Source organism: Carcharodon carcharias, assembly GCF_017639515.1.
Source record: "Carcharodon carcharias isolate sCarCar2 chromosome 24 unlocalized genomic scaffold, sCarCar2.pri SUPER_24_unloc_1, whole genome shotgun sequence".
NCBI classification, from domain to species: domain Eukaryota; kingdom Metazoa; phylum Chordata; class Chondrichthyes; order Lamniformes; family Lamnidae; genus Carcharodon; species Carcharodon carcharias.
Window position 1 is genome coordinate 3,245,209 of NW_024470584.1, and position 14,783 is coordinate 3,259,991.

At 58.0% G+C, this 14,783-nt stretch overlaps 1 protein-coding gene across 2 annotated transcripts in view; it reads right to left on the reverse strand.

Moving 5' to 3' along the window:
• The window catches only part of LOC121273478 (V-type proton ATPase catalytic subunit A-like), a 160,730-nt gene that overhangs the window by 92,353 nt on the left and 53,594 nt on the right, over positions 1–14,783 (reverse strand). For both annotated transcript variants that reach the window (XM_041180645.1, XM_041180644.1), the window contains exon 7: positions 13,367–13,529. In XM_041180645.1, the coding sequence (XP_041036579.1) occupies positions 13,367–13,529 (163 nt within the window). The remainder of the gene's footprint in view (positions 1–13,366; positions 13,530–14,783) is intronic.

The window sequence follows — 14,783 nt, forward strand, 5'->3', positions numbered from 1 at the left end:
ACACCCACCCCCTGAACCCCAGACACACTCACACACTCCGCCTGAACCCCAGAATCTCTCACACCCTCCTCCTGAACCCTAGACACTCTCCGACAATCCCCCTGAACCCAAGAATCTCTCACACCATCCCCCTGAACGCCAGACAAACTCACACACTCCGCCTGAACCCCAGACACTCTCAGACACTCTCCATGAACCCTAGACTGTCTCACACCCTCCTCCTGAACCCCAGACACACTCACACCCTCCTCCTGAACCCCAGAATCTCTCACACCCTCCTCCTGAACCCCAGAATCTCTCACAGCCGACCCCAAAAACACAGACTTTCTTGCAGACTCCCTGTGATTCCCTGACTCTCTCCGAGCCTCCCACTGAACCCCAGAATCTCTCACACCCTCCCCCTGAACCCCAGAATCACTCACACCCTCCCCCTGAACCCCAGACTCTCTCACAGTCTCCTCCTGAACCCCAGACTCTCTGACACCCTCCCCCTGAACCCCAGACTCTCTCAGACCCTCCCCCTGAACCCCAGACTCTCTCACACCCTCCTCCTGAACTCCAGACACACTCAAACCCTCCCCACGAAACCCAGACTCTCTCACACCCTCCTCCTGAACCCCAGACTCTCTCACACCATCCCCCTGAACCCCAGACACACTCACACCCTCCCCCTGAACCCCAGGCACTCTCACAGCCTCACCCTGAACCCCAGACTCTCTCACAGCCTCCCCCTGAACCCCAGAATCTCTCACAGCCTCCTCCTAAACCCCAGACCCTCTCACAACCTCCTCCTGAACCCCAGCATCACTCACAGCCCAACCCTGAACACAGAATCACTCTCAGACTCCCCCTGAACCCCAGAATCTCAACAGCTGCCCCCAAAAACCCAGACTTTCTCTCAGACTCCCCGTCATTACCTGACTCTCTCCGAGCATCCCACTGAACCCCAGAATCTCTCACACCTTCACTCTGATCGCTGGACTGTCTCACACCCTCCCCCTGAACCCCAGACTCTCGCAGACCCTCCCCCTGAACCCCAGACTCTCTTACACCCTCCCCCTGATCCCCAGACTCTTTCACACCCTCCTCCTGAACCACAGACTCTCTCACACCCTCCTCCTGAACCACAGACTCTCTCACACCCTCCCCCTGAACCCCAGATTCTCTCACACCCTCCCCCTGAACCCCAGACCCTCTCAAGCCCACCCCCTGAACCCCAGACTCTCGAAAATCCTCCTCCTGAACCCCAGACTCTCACACTTCCTCCTCCTGAACCCCAGAATCTCTCACAACCACCCCCTGAACCCCAGACACACTCACAGCCTCCGCCCTAACCCCAGACTCTCTCACACCCTCCTCCTGAACCCCAGATACACTCACACCTTCCCCCTGAACCCCAGACTCTCTCACAACCTCCCCCTGAACCCCAGACACACTCACACCCTCCCCCTCAACCCCAGACTCTCTCACACCCTCCCTCTGAACCCCAGACACACTCACACCCTCCCCCTCAACCCCAGAATCTCTCACACCCTCCCCGTGAATCCCAAACTCTCTCACACCCTCCTCCTGTACCCCAGACTCTCTCACACCGTCCCCCTGAACCCCAGAATCTCTCACACCCTCCCCCTGAACCCCAGACACACTCACACACTCCGCCTAACCCCAGACTCTCTCACACCCTCTTCCTGAACCCAAGACTCTCACACACCCTCCCCCGAATGCCAGACACTCTCACACCCTCCCCCTGAACCCCAGAATCTCTCACACCCTCCCCGTGAATCCCAAACTCTCTCACACCCTCACCCCAAAACCGACTCTCTCAAACCCTCCCCCTGAACCCCAGACTCTCTCACAGCCTCCCCCTGAACCCCAGACTCTCTCACACTCTCCCCTGAACCCCAGAATCTCTCACACCCTTCTCCTGAACCCCAGAATCTCTCACACCCTTCTCCTGAACCCCAGACTCTCTCTCAGACTCCCCCTGAACCCCAGACTCTCTCACACCCTCCCCCCAAAACCGACTCTCTCAAACCCTCCCCCTGAACCCCAGACTCTCTCATACCCTCCACCTGAACCCCAGACGCTCTCACACCCACCACCTGAACCCCAGACGCTCTCACACCCTCCACCTGAACCCCAGACGCTCTCACACCCTCCTCCTCAACCCCAGACACTCTCACACCCTCCCAATGAACCCCAGACTCTCTCACAGACTCCGAACCCCAGACTCTCTCACAGACACCCCCAGAACATTAGACACTCTATCAGACTCCCCATGAACCCCAGAATCTCTCACACCCTCCTCCTGAACACCAGACTCTCTCACACCCTCCTCTTGAACCCCAGAATCTCTCACACCCTCCTCCTGAACCCCAGACTCTCTCACACCCTCCTCCTGAACCCCAGACTCTCTCACACCCTCCGCTTGAACCCCAGAATCTCTCACACCCTCCGCCTGAACCCCAGACACACTCAGACTCCCCCTGAACCCCAGAATCTCTCACACCCTCCCCCTGAACCCCAGACTCTCTCACACCCTCCCCCTGAACCCCAGAATCTCTCACACCCTCCCCCTGAACCCCAGACTCTCTCACAGACTCCTCCTGAACCCCAGACTCTCTCACACCCACCCCCTGAACCCCAGACACACTCACACACTCCGCCTGAACCCCAGAATCTCTCACATCCTCCTCCTGAACCCTAGACACTCTCCGACAATCCCCCGAACCCCAGAATCTCTCACGCCATCCCCCTGAACCCCAGACACACTCACACACTCCGCCTGAACCCCAGACACTCTCAGACACTCTCCATGCACCCCAGACTGTCTCACACCCTCCTCCTGAACCCCAGACACACTCACACCCTCCTCCTGAACCCCAGAATCTCTCACACCCTCCTCCTGAACCCCATAATCTCTCACAGCCGACCACAAAAACACAGACTTTCTTGCAGACTCCCTGTGATTCCCTGACTCTCTCCGAGCCTCCCACTGAACCCCAGAATCTCTCACACCTTCACTCTGATAACTGGACTGTCTCACATAATCCTCCTGAACCGCAGACTCTCTCACACCCTCCTCCTGAACCCCAGACTCTCTCACAACCTCCCCCTGAACCCCAGACTCTCTCACACCCTCCACCTGAACCCCAGACGCTCTCACACCCTCCACCTGAACCCCAGACGCTCTCACACCCTCCACCTGAACCCCAGACGCTCTCACACCCTCCTCCTCAACCCCAGACACTCTCACACCCTCCCAATGAACCCCAGACTCTCTCACAGCCTCCGAACCCCAGAATCTCTCACAGACACCCCCAGAACATTAGACAATCTATCAGACTCCCCGTGAACCCCAGAATCTCTCACACCCTCCTCCTGAACCCCAGACTCTCTCGCACCCTCCGCCTGAACCCCAGAATCTCTCACACCCTTCCCCTGAACACCAGACTCTCTCAAATCCTCCTCCTGAACCCCAGACTCTCTCACACCCTACCCCTGAACCCCAGACTCTCTCACACCCTCCCCCTGAACCCCAGACTCTCTCACAGACTCCTCCTGAACCCCAGACTCTCTCACACCCACCCCCTGAACCCCAAACACACTCACACACTCCGCCTGAACCCCAGAATCTCTCACACCCTCCTCCTGAACCCTAGACACTCTCCGACAATCCCCCTGAACCCAAGAATCTCTCACACCATCCCCCTGAACGCCAGACAAACTCACACACTCCGCCTGAACCCCAGACACTCTCAGACACTCTCCATGAACCCCAGACTGTCTCACACCCTCCTCCTGAACCCCAGACACACTCACACCCTCCTCCTGAACCCCAGAATCTCTCACACCCTCCTCCTGAACCCCAGAATCTCTCACAGCCGACCCCAAAAACACAGACTTTCTTGCAGACTCCCTGTGATTCCCTGACTCACTCCGAGCCTCCCACTGAACCCCAGAATCTCTCACACCTTCACTCTGATAACTGGACTGTCTCACATAATCCTCCTGAACCGCAGACTCTCTCACACCCTCCTCCTGAACCCCAGACTCTCTCACAACCTCCCCCTGAACCCCAGACTCTCTCACACCCTCCTCCTGTACCCCAGACTCTCTCACACCCTCCCCCTGAACCCCAGATACTCTCACACACCCTCCCCCTGAATGCCAGACACTCTCACACCCTCCCCCTGAACCCCAGAATCTCTCACACCCTCCCCGTGAATCCCAAACTCTCTCACACCCTCACCCCAAAACCGACTCTCTCAAACCCTCCCCCTGAACCCCAGACTCTCTCACAGCCTCCCCCTGAACCCCAGACTCTCTCACACTCTCCCCTGAACTCCAGAATCTCTCACACCCTCCTCCTGAACCCCAGACTCTCTCTCAGACTCCCCCTGAACCCCAGACTCTCTCACACCCTCCCCCCAAAACCGAATCTCTCAAACCCTCCCCCTGAACCCCAGACTCTCTCACACCCTCCACCTGAACCCCAGACGCTCTCACACCCTCCACCTGAACCCCAGACGCTCTCACACCCTCCACCTGAACCCCAGACGCTCTCACACCCTCCACCTGAACCCCAGACGCTCTCACACCCTCCTCCTCAACCCCAGACACACTCACACCCTCCCAATGAACCCCAGACTCTCTCACAGCCTCCGAACCCCAGACTCTCTCACAGACACCCCCAGAACATTAGACACTCTATCAGACTCCCCGTGAACCCCAGAATCTCTCACACCCTCCTCCTGAACCTCAGACTCTCTCACACCCTCCGCCTGAACCCCAGAATCTCTCACACCCTCCGCCTGAACCCCAGACACACTCAGACTCCCCCTGAACCCCAGAATCTCTCACACCCTCCCCCTGAACCCCAGACTCTCTCACATCCTCCTCCTGAACCTCAGACTCTCTCACACCCTCCCCCTGAACCCCAGACTCTCTCACACCCTCCCCCTGAACCCCAGAATCTCTCACACCCTCCCCCTGAACCCCAGACTCTCTCACAGACTCCTCCTGAACCCCAGACTCTCTCACACCCACCCCCTGAACCCCAGACACACTCACACACTCCGGCTGAACCCCGGAATCTCTCACACCCTCCTCCTGAACCCTAGACACTCTCCGACAATCCCCCTGAACCCCAGAATCTCTCACACCATCCCCCTGAACCCCAGACACACTCACACACTCCGCCTGAACCCCAGACACTCTCAGACATTCTCCATGAACCCCAGACTGTCTCACACCCTCCTCCTGAACCCCAGACACACTCACACCCTCCTCCTGGACCCCAGAATCTCTCACACCCTCCTCCTGAACCCCAGAATCTCTCACCGCCGACCCCAAAAACACAGACTTTCTTGCAGACTCCCTGTGATTCACTGACTCTTTCCGAGCCTCCCACTGAACCCCAGAATCTCTCACACCTTCACTCTGATAACTGGACTGTCTCACATAATCCGCCTGAACCGCAGACTCTCTCACACCCTCCTCCTGAACCCCAGACTCTCTCACAACCTCCCCCTGAACCACAGACTCTCTCACACCCTCCATCTGAACCCCAGACGCTCTCACACCCTCCACCTGAACCCCAGACGCTCTCACACCCTCCACCTGAACCCCAGACGCTCTCACACCCTCCACCTGAACCCCAGACGCTCTCACACCCTCCTCCTCAGCCCCAGACACTCTCACACCCTCCCAATGAACCCCAGACTCTCTCACATCCTTTGAACCCCAGACTCTCTCACAGACACCCCCAGAACATTAGACAATCTATCAGACTCCCCGTGAATCCCAGAATCTCTCACACCCTCCTCCTGAACCCCAGACTCTCTCACACCCTCCGCCTGAACCCCAGAATCTCTCACACCCTCCCCCTGAACACCAGACACACTCAGACTCCCCCTGAACCCCAGAATCTCTCACACCCTCCCCCTGAACCCCAGACTCTCTCACATCCTCCTCCTGAACCCCAGACTCTCTCACACCCTCCCCCTGAACCCCAGACTGTCTCACACCCTCCCCCTGAACCCCAGAATCTCTCACACCCTCCTCCTGAACCCCAGACTCACTCACAGACTCCTCCTGAACCCCAGACTCTCTCACACCCACCCCCGAACCCCAGACACACTCACACACTCCGCCTGAACCCCAGAATCTCTCACACCCTCCTCCTGAAACCTAGACACTCTCCGACAATCCCCCTGAACCCCAGAATCTCTCACACCATCCCCCTGAACCCCAGACACACTCACACACTCTGCCTGAACCCCAAACACTCTCAGACACTCTCCATGAACCCCAGACTGTCTCACATCCCCCTCCTGAACCCCTGACACACTCACACCCTCCTCCTGAACCCCAGAATCTCTCACACCCTCCTCCTGAACCCCAGAATCTCTCACAGCCGACCCCAAAAACACAGACTTTCTTGCAGACTCCCTGTGATTCCCTGACTCTCTCCGAGCCTCCCACTGAACCCCAGAATCTCTCACACCTTCACTCTGATAACTGGACTGTCTCACATAATCCTCCTGAACCGCAGACTCTCTCACACCCTCCTCCTGAACCCCAGACTCTCTCACAACCTCCCCCTTAACCCCAGACTCTCTCACACCCTCCATCTGAACCCCAGACGCTCTCACACCCTCCACCTGAACCCCAGACGCTCTCACACCCTCCACCTGAACCCCAGACGCTCTTACACCCTCCTCCTGAACCCCAGACTCTCTCACACACTCCCCCTGAACCCCAGAATCTCTCACACCTTCACTCTGATAACTGGACTGTCTCACATAATCCTCCTGAACCGCAGACTCTCTCACACCCTCCTCCTGTACCCCAGACTCTCTCACACCCTACCCCTGAACCCCAGAATCTCTCACACCCTCCCCCTGAACCCCAGACACACTCACACACTCCGCCTAACCCCAGACTCTCTCACACCCTCTTCTTGAACCAAAGACTCTCACAAACCCCCCCCCTGAATGCCAGACACTCTCACACCCTCCCCCTGTACCCCAGACACTCTCACACCCTCCCCCTGAACCCCAGAATCTCTCACACCCTCCCCGTTAATCCCAAAATCTCTCACACCCTCACCCCAAAACCGACTCTCTCACACCCTCCCCCTGAACCCCAGACTCTCTCACAGTCTCCCCCTGAACCCCAGACTCTCTCACACCCTCCCCCTGAACCCCAGACTCTCTCACACCCTCCTCCTGAACCCCAGACTCTCTCCCACACTCCGCCTGAACCCCAGACTCTCTCACACCCTCCCCCTGAACCCCAGACTCTCTCACACACTCCGCCTGAACCCCAGACACACTCACATCCTCCTCCTGAACCCCAGAATCTCTCACACCCTCCTCCTGAACCCCAGACACTATCCGACATTCCCCATGAACCCCAAAATCTCTCACACCCTCCCCCTGAACCCCAGACTCTCGCACACCCTCCTCCTGAACCCCAGACTCTCTCACACACTCCGCCTGAACCCCAGACACTCTCCATGAACCCCAGACTGTCTCACACCCTCCCCCTGAACCCCAGACACACTCACATCCTCCTCCTGAACCCCGGAATCTCTCACACCCTCCTCCTGAACCCCAGACTCTCTCACACCCTCCGCCTGAACCCCAGAATCTCTCACACCCTCCCCCTGAACCCCAGACACACTCAGACTCCCCCTGAACCCCAGAATCTCTCACACCCTCCCCCTGAACCCCAGACTCTCTCACATCCTCCTCCTGAACCCCAGACTCTCTCACACCCTCCCCCTGAACCCCAGACTCTCTCACAGCCACCCCCTGAACCCCAGACACACTCACACACTCCGCCTGAACCCCAGAATCTCTCACACCCTCCTCCTGAACCCTAGACACTCTCCGACAATCCCCCGAACCCCAGAATCTCTCACACCATCCCCCTGAACCCCAGACACACTCACACACTCCGCCTGAACCCCAGACACTCTCAGACACTCTCCATGAACCCCAGACTGTCTCACACCCTCCTCCTGAACCCCAGACACTCTCCGACAATCCCCCGAACACCAGAATCTCTCACACCATCCCCCTGAACACCAGACACACTCACACACTCCGCCTGAACCCCAGACACTCTCAGACACTCTCCATGCACCCCAGACTGTCTCACACCCTCCCCCTGAACCCCAGACACACTCACATCCTCCTCCTGAACACCAGAATCTCTCACACCCTCCTCCTGAACCCCAGACACTCTCCGACACTCCCCCTGAACCCCAGACTCTCTGACACCCTCCCCCTGAACCCCAGACTCTCTCAGACCCTCCCCCTGAACCCCAGACTCTCTCACACCCTCCTCCTGAACCCCAGACACACTCAAACCCTCCCCACGAAACCCAGACTCTCTCACACCCTCCTCCTGAACCCCAGACTCTCTCACACCATCCCCCTGAACCCCAGACACACTCACACCCTCCCCCTGAACCCCGGGCACTCTCACAGCCTCACCCTGAACCCCAGACTCTCTCACAGCCTCCCCCTGAACCCCAGAATCTCTCACAGCCTCCTCCTAAACCCCAGACCCTCTCACAACCTCCTCCTGAACCCCAGCATCTCTCACAGCCCCACCCTGAACACAGAATCACTCTCAGACTCCCCCTGAACCCCAGAATCTCAACAGCAGCCCCCAAAAACCCAGACTTTCTCTCAGACTCCCCGTGATTACCTGACTCTCTCCGAGCATCCCACTGAACCCCAGACTCTCTCACACCTTCACTCTGATCGCTGGACTGTCTCACACCCTCCCCCTGAACCCCAGACTCTCGCAGCCCCTCCCCCTGAACCCCAGACTCTCTTACACCGTCCCCCTGAACCCCAGACTCTCTCACATCCTCCTCCTGAACCCCAGACTCTCTCACACCCTCCTCCTGATCCCCAGACTATCTCACACCCTCCCCCTGATCCCCGGATTCTCTCACACCCTCCCCCTGAACCCCAGACTCTCTCAAACCCACCCCCTGAACCCCAGACTCTCAGAAATCCTCCTCCTGAACCCGGGACTCTCACACTTCCTCCTCCTGAACCCCAGAATCTCTCACACCCTCCCCCTGAACCCCAGACACACTCACAGCCTCCGCCCTAACCCCAGACTCTCTCACACCCTCCTCCTGAACCCCAGACTCTCACACACCCTCCCCCTGAACCCCAGACTCTCTCACACCCTCCCCCTGATCTCCAGACTCTCTCAAACCCTCCCCCTGAACCCCAGACTCTCTCAAGCCCTCCCCCTGAACCCCAGAATCTCTCACACCCTCCCCCTGAACCCCAGACTCTCTCACACCCTCCCCCTGAACCCCAGACTCTCTCACACCCTCCCCCTGAACCCCAGACACACTCACACCCTCCCCCTGAACCCCAGACACACTCACACCCTCCCCCTGAACCCCAGACACACTCACACCCTCCCCCTGAACCCCAGACACACTCACACCCTCCCCCTGAACCCCAGACTCTCTCACACCCTCCCCCTGAACCCCAGACTCTCTCAAACCCTCCCCATGAACCCTAGACTTTCTCACAACCTCCCCTTGAGTCCCAGACTATCACATCATCCCCCTGAGCCCCAGACTGTCTCACACCCTCCCTCTGAACCCCAGACTCTCTCACACCCTCCGCCTGAACCCCAGACTCTCTCACACCCTCCTCCTGAACCCCAGACACACTCAGACTCCCCCTGAACCCCAGACTCTCTCACATCCTCCCCCTGAACCCCAGACTCTCTCACACCCACCCCCTGAACCCCAGACTCTCTCACAGACTCCTCCTGAACCCCAGACTCTCTCACACCCACCCCCTGAACCCCAGACTCTCTCACAGACTCCTCCTGAACCCCAGACTCTCTCACACCCTCCCCCTGAACCCCAGACTCTCTCACACCCTCCCCCTGAACCCCAGACTCTCTCACACCCTCCCCCTGAACCCCAGACTCTCTCACACCATCCCCCTGAACCCCAGACTCTCTCACACCCACCCCCTGAACCCCAGACGCACTCACACACGCCGCCTGAACCCCAGAATCTCTCACACCCTCCTCCTGAACCCTAGACACTCTGCGACAATCCCCCTGAACCCCAGAATCTCTCACACCATCCCCCTGAACCCCAGACACACTCACACACTCCGCCTGAACCCCAGACACTCTCAGACACTCTCCATGAACCCCAGACTGTCTCACACCCTCCTCCTGAACCCCTGACATACTCACATCCTCCTCCTGAAACCCAGAATCTCTCACACTCTCCTCCTGAACCCCATAATCTCTCACAGCCGACCACAAAAACACAGACTCTCTTGCAGACTCCCTGTGATTCCCTGACTCTCTCCGAGCCTCCCACTGAACCCCAGAATCTCTCACACCTTCACTCTGATCACTGGACTGTCTCACATAATCCTCCTGAACCGCAGACTCTCTCACACCCTCCTCCTGAACCCCAGACTCTCTCACACCCTCCTCCTGAACCCCAGACTCTCTCACACCCTCCTCCTGAACCCCAGACTCTCTCACATCCTCCATCTGAACCCCAGACACACTAACACCCTCCCCCTGAACCGCAGACTCTCTCACACCCTCCCCCTGAACCCCATACTCACTCAGACCCTCCCCATGAAACCCAGACTCTCTCACACCCTCCCCCGAACCCCAGACTCTCTCACACCCTCCCCCCGAAAAGTGACTCTCTCAAACCCTCTCCCTGAACCCCAGAATCTCTCACACCCTCCTCCTGAATGCCAGACTCTCTCACACCCTCCTCCTGAATGCCAGACTCTCTCACACCCTCCCCCCGAACCCAGGAGTCTCTCACACCCTCCTCCTGAACCCCAGACTCTCTCACACCCTCCCCCTGAACCCCAGACTCTCTCACAGCCTCCCACTGAACCCCAGACTATCTCACACCCTCTCCATGAACCCCAGACTATCTCACACCCTCCCCCTGAACCCCAGACTCTCTCACAACCTCCTCCTGAACCCCAGACTATCTCACACCCTCCCCCTGAACCCCAGACTCTCTCACAACCTCCCCCTGAACCCCAGACTCTCTCACACCCTCCCCCTGAACCCCAGACTCTCTCACACCCTCCCCCTGAACCCCAGACTCTCTCACACCCTCCCCCGAACACCAGACTCTCTCACAACCTCCCCCTGAACCCCAGACTCTCTCACACCCTCCCCCTGAACCCCAGACACACTCACACCCTCCCCCTGAACCCCAGACTCTCTCACACCCTCCCCCTGAACCCCAGACACACTCACACCCTCCCCCTGACCCCCAGACACACTCACACCCTCCCCCTGACCCCCAGACTCTCTCACACCCTCCCCCTGAACCCCAGACACTCTCACACCCTCCCCCTGAACCCCAGACTCTCTCACACCCTCCCCCAGAACCCCAGACTCTCTCACACCCTCCCCCTGAACCCCAGACACTATCTGACACTCCCCCTGAACCCCAGAATCTCCCACACCCTCCCCCTGAACCCCAGACTCTCTCACACCCACCCCCTGAACCCCAGACTCTCTCACAGCCACCCCCTGAACCCCAGACTCTCCCACACCCTCCCCCTGAAACCCAGACACACTCACACCCTCCCCGTGAACCCCAGACACACTCACACCCTCCCCCTGAACCCCAGACTCTCTCACAACCTCCCCTTGAGTCCCAGACTATCAAATCATCCCCCTGAACCCCAGACTCTCTCAGACCATCCCCCTGATTCCCAGACTCTATCACAGACTCCCCCGAACCCCAGACTCTCTCACAGACTCCTCCTGAACCCCAGACTCTCTCACAACCTCCCCCTGAACCCCAGACTCTCTCACACCCTCCCCCTGAACCCCAGACTCTCTCACACCCTCCCCCTGAACCCCAGACGCACTCACACACGCCGCCTGAACCCCAGAATCTCTCACACCCTCCTCCTGAACCCTAGACACTCTCCGACAATCCCCCTGACCCTCAGAATCTCTCACACCCTCCCCCTGAACCCCAGACTCTCTCACACCCTCCCCCTGAACCCCAGACTCTCTCACACACTCCCCCTGAACCCCAGACTCTCTCACACCCTCCCCCTGAACCCCAGACTCTCTCACACCCTCCCCCTGAACCCCAGACTCTCTCACACCCTCCCCCTGAACCCCAGAATCTCTCACACCCTCCCTCTGAACCCCAGACACACTCACACACTCCGCCTGAACCCCAGACACTCTCAGACACTCTCCATGAACCCCAGACTGTCTCACACCCTCCTCCTGAACCCCAGACACACTCACACCCTCCTCCTGAACCCCAGAATCTCTCACACCCTCCTCCTGAACCCCAGGCACACTCACACCCTCCCCCTGAACCCCAGACTCTCTCACAACCGCCCCCTGAACCCCAGACTCTCTCACAACCTCCCCCTGAACCCCAGACTCTCTCACACCCTCCTCCTGAACCCCAGACTCTCTCACACCCTCCCCCTCAACCCCAGAATCTCTCACACACTCTGCCTGAACCCCAGACTCTCTCACACCCTCCTCTTGAACCCTAGATAATCTCCGACACTCCCCCTGAACCCCAGAATCTCTCACACCCTCCCCTTGAACCCCAGACACACTCAAACACTACCCCTGAACTCCAGACACTCTCAGACACTCTCCATGATTCCCAGACTGTCTCACACCCTCCTCCTGAACCCCAGACACACTCACACCCTCCCCCTGAACCCCAGAATCTCCCACACCCTCCTCCTGAACCCCGGACTCTCTCACACCCTCCCCCTGAACCCCAGACTCTCTCACACCCTCCCCCTGATCTCCAGACTCTCTCACACCCTCCCCATGAACCCCAGACTCTCTCACACCCTCCTCCTGAATGCCAGAATCTCAAATCGTCCCCCTGAACCCCAGACGCTCTCTCAGATTCCCCCTGAACCCAGACTCTCTCACACCCTCCCCCTGAACCCCAGACTCTCTCACACCCTCCCCCTGAACCCCAGACTCTCTCACACCCTCCCCCTGAACCCCAGACTCTCTCACTCCCTCCCCCTGAACCCCAGACTCTCTCACACCCTCCGCCTGAACCCCAGACTCTCTCACACCCTCTCCCTGAACCCCAGACTCTCTCTGACACTCCCCCTGAACCCCAGACACACTCACACCCTCCCCCTGAACCCCAGACTCTCTCACACCCTCCTCCTGAACCCCAGACTCTCTCACACCCTCCCCCTGAACCCCAGAATCTCTCACACCCTCCATCTGAACCCCAGACTCTCTCACACCCTCCCCCTGAACCCCAGACTCTCTCACACCCTCCTACCTGCCTCCTTACCTCTGGGAAGTCCCTGAGCACCTCTGCCATCTCGTTGCCTCTCTCTCCGCAGCCCACATAGACAATGACATCGCTGTTGGAGAATTTGGAGAGGGACTGGGAGATAACGGTTTTCCCACACCCAAACGCTCCGGGAATGGCTGTCGTTCCTCCCAGAACACACCTGGGTCATGGGCGAGAGGGCGACTGGTTAATAATCGTTCGACAACCAGGGTCAGTGGGCTTAACTGGGTCAGCCGGGGTTCAGTCAGATCAAGAATGAGAGGCAGAGAGAGAGAGTGAGAGACAGAGACAGAGAGAGACAGAGAGAGACAGAGACAGAGAGAGAGAGAGACAGAGAGGGAGACAGAGAGAGAGAGAGACAGAGAGAGACAGAGAGAGAGTGACAGAGACAGAGACAGAGAGAGAGAGACAGAGAGAGAGAGGGAGAGACAGAGACAGAGAGGGTGAGACAGAGAGAGTGACAGAGAGAGAGGGAGAGAGACAGAAAGACGGAGATAGAGAGACAGAGGGAGAGACAGAGAGGGAGAGGGAGGGACAGAGAGAGAGAGACAGAGAGAGAGAGACAGAGTGAGAGACAGAGAGAGAGAGACATAGAGAGAGACAGAGAGAGAGAGATTTAGAGACAGAGGCAGAGACAGAGAGAGAGAGGGAGAGAGAGACAGAGAGAGAGAGAGACAGAGAGAGAGAGGGAGAGAGAGACAGAGAGAGAGAGACAGAGAGAGAGAGACAGAGAGAGACACGGAGAGAGACAGAGACAGAGAGGGAAAGACAGAGAGAGAGAGACAGAGGCAGAGACAGAGACAGAGAGAGAGAGACAAAGACAGAGAGAGAGGGACAGAGAGAGAGGGACAGAGAGAGAGGGACAGAGAGAGAGACAGAGAGAGAGAGACAGAGAGAGAGAGACAGAGAGAGAGAGACAGAGAGAGAGAGAGACAGAGAGAGACCGGGAGAGAGACAGAGATAGAGAGAGAGGGAGAGACAGAGGCAGAGTGAGATGGAGACAGACGGAGAGAGAGAGAAACAGAGATAGAGACACAGAGAGAGAGAAAGACGGAGGCAGAGAGAGAGAGATGGAGACAGAGAGAGAGAGAGAGAAAAGACAGAGAAAGGGAGAGAGAGACAGAGAGAGAGAGAGACACACAGAGAGAGAGACAGAGAGAGAGAGACAGAGAGAGAGAGAAAGAGAGAGAGAGAAAGAGAGAGAGACAGAGAGAGAGACAGAGAGAGAGACAGAGAGAGAGACAGAGACAGAGAGAGAGACATAAAGAGAGGGAGAGACAGAGAGAGAGTGAAACAGAGAGAGAGAGAGATAGAGAGAGAGATACAGAGACAGAGACAGAGAGACAGAGACAGAGAGACAGAGACAGAGAGACAGAGACAGAGAGACAGAGACAGAGACAGACACAGAGAGAGA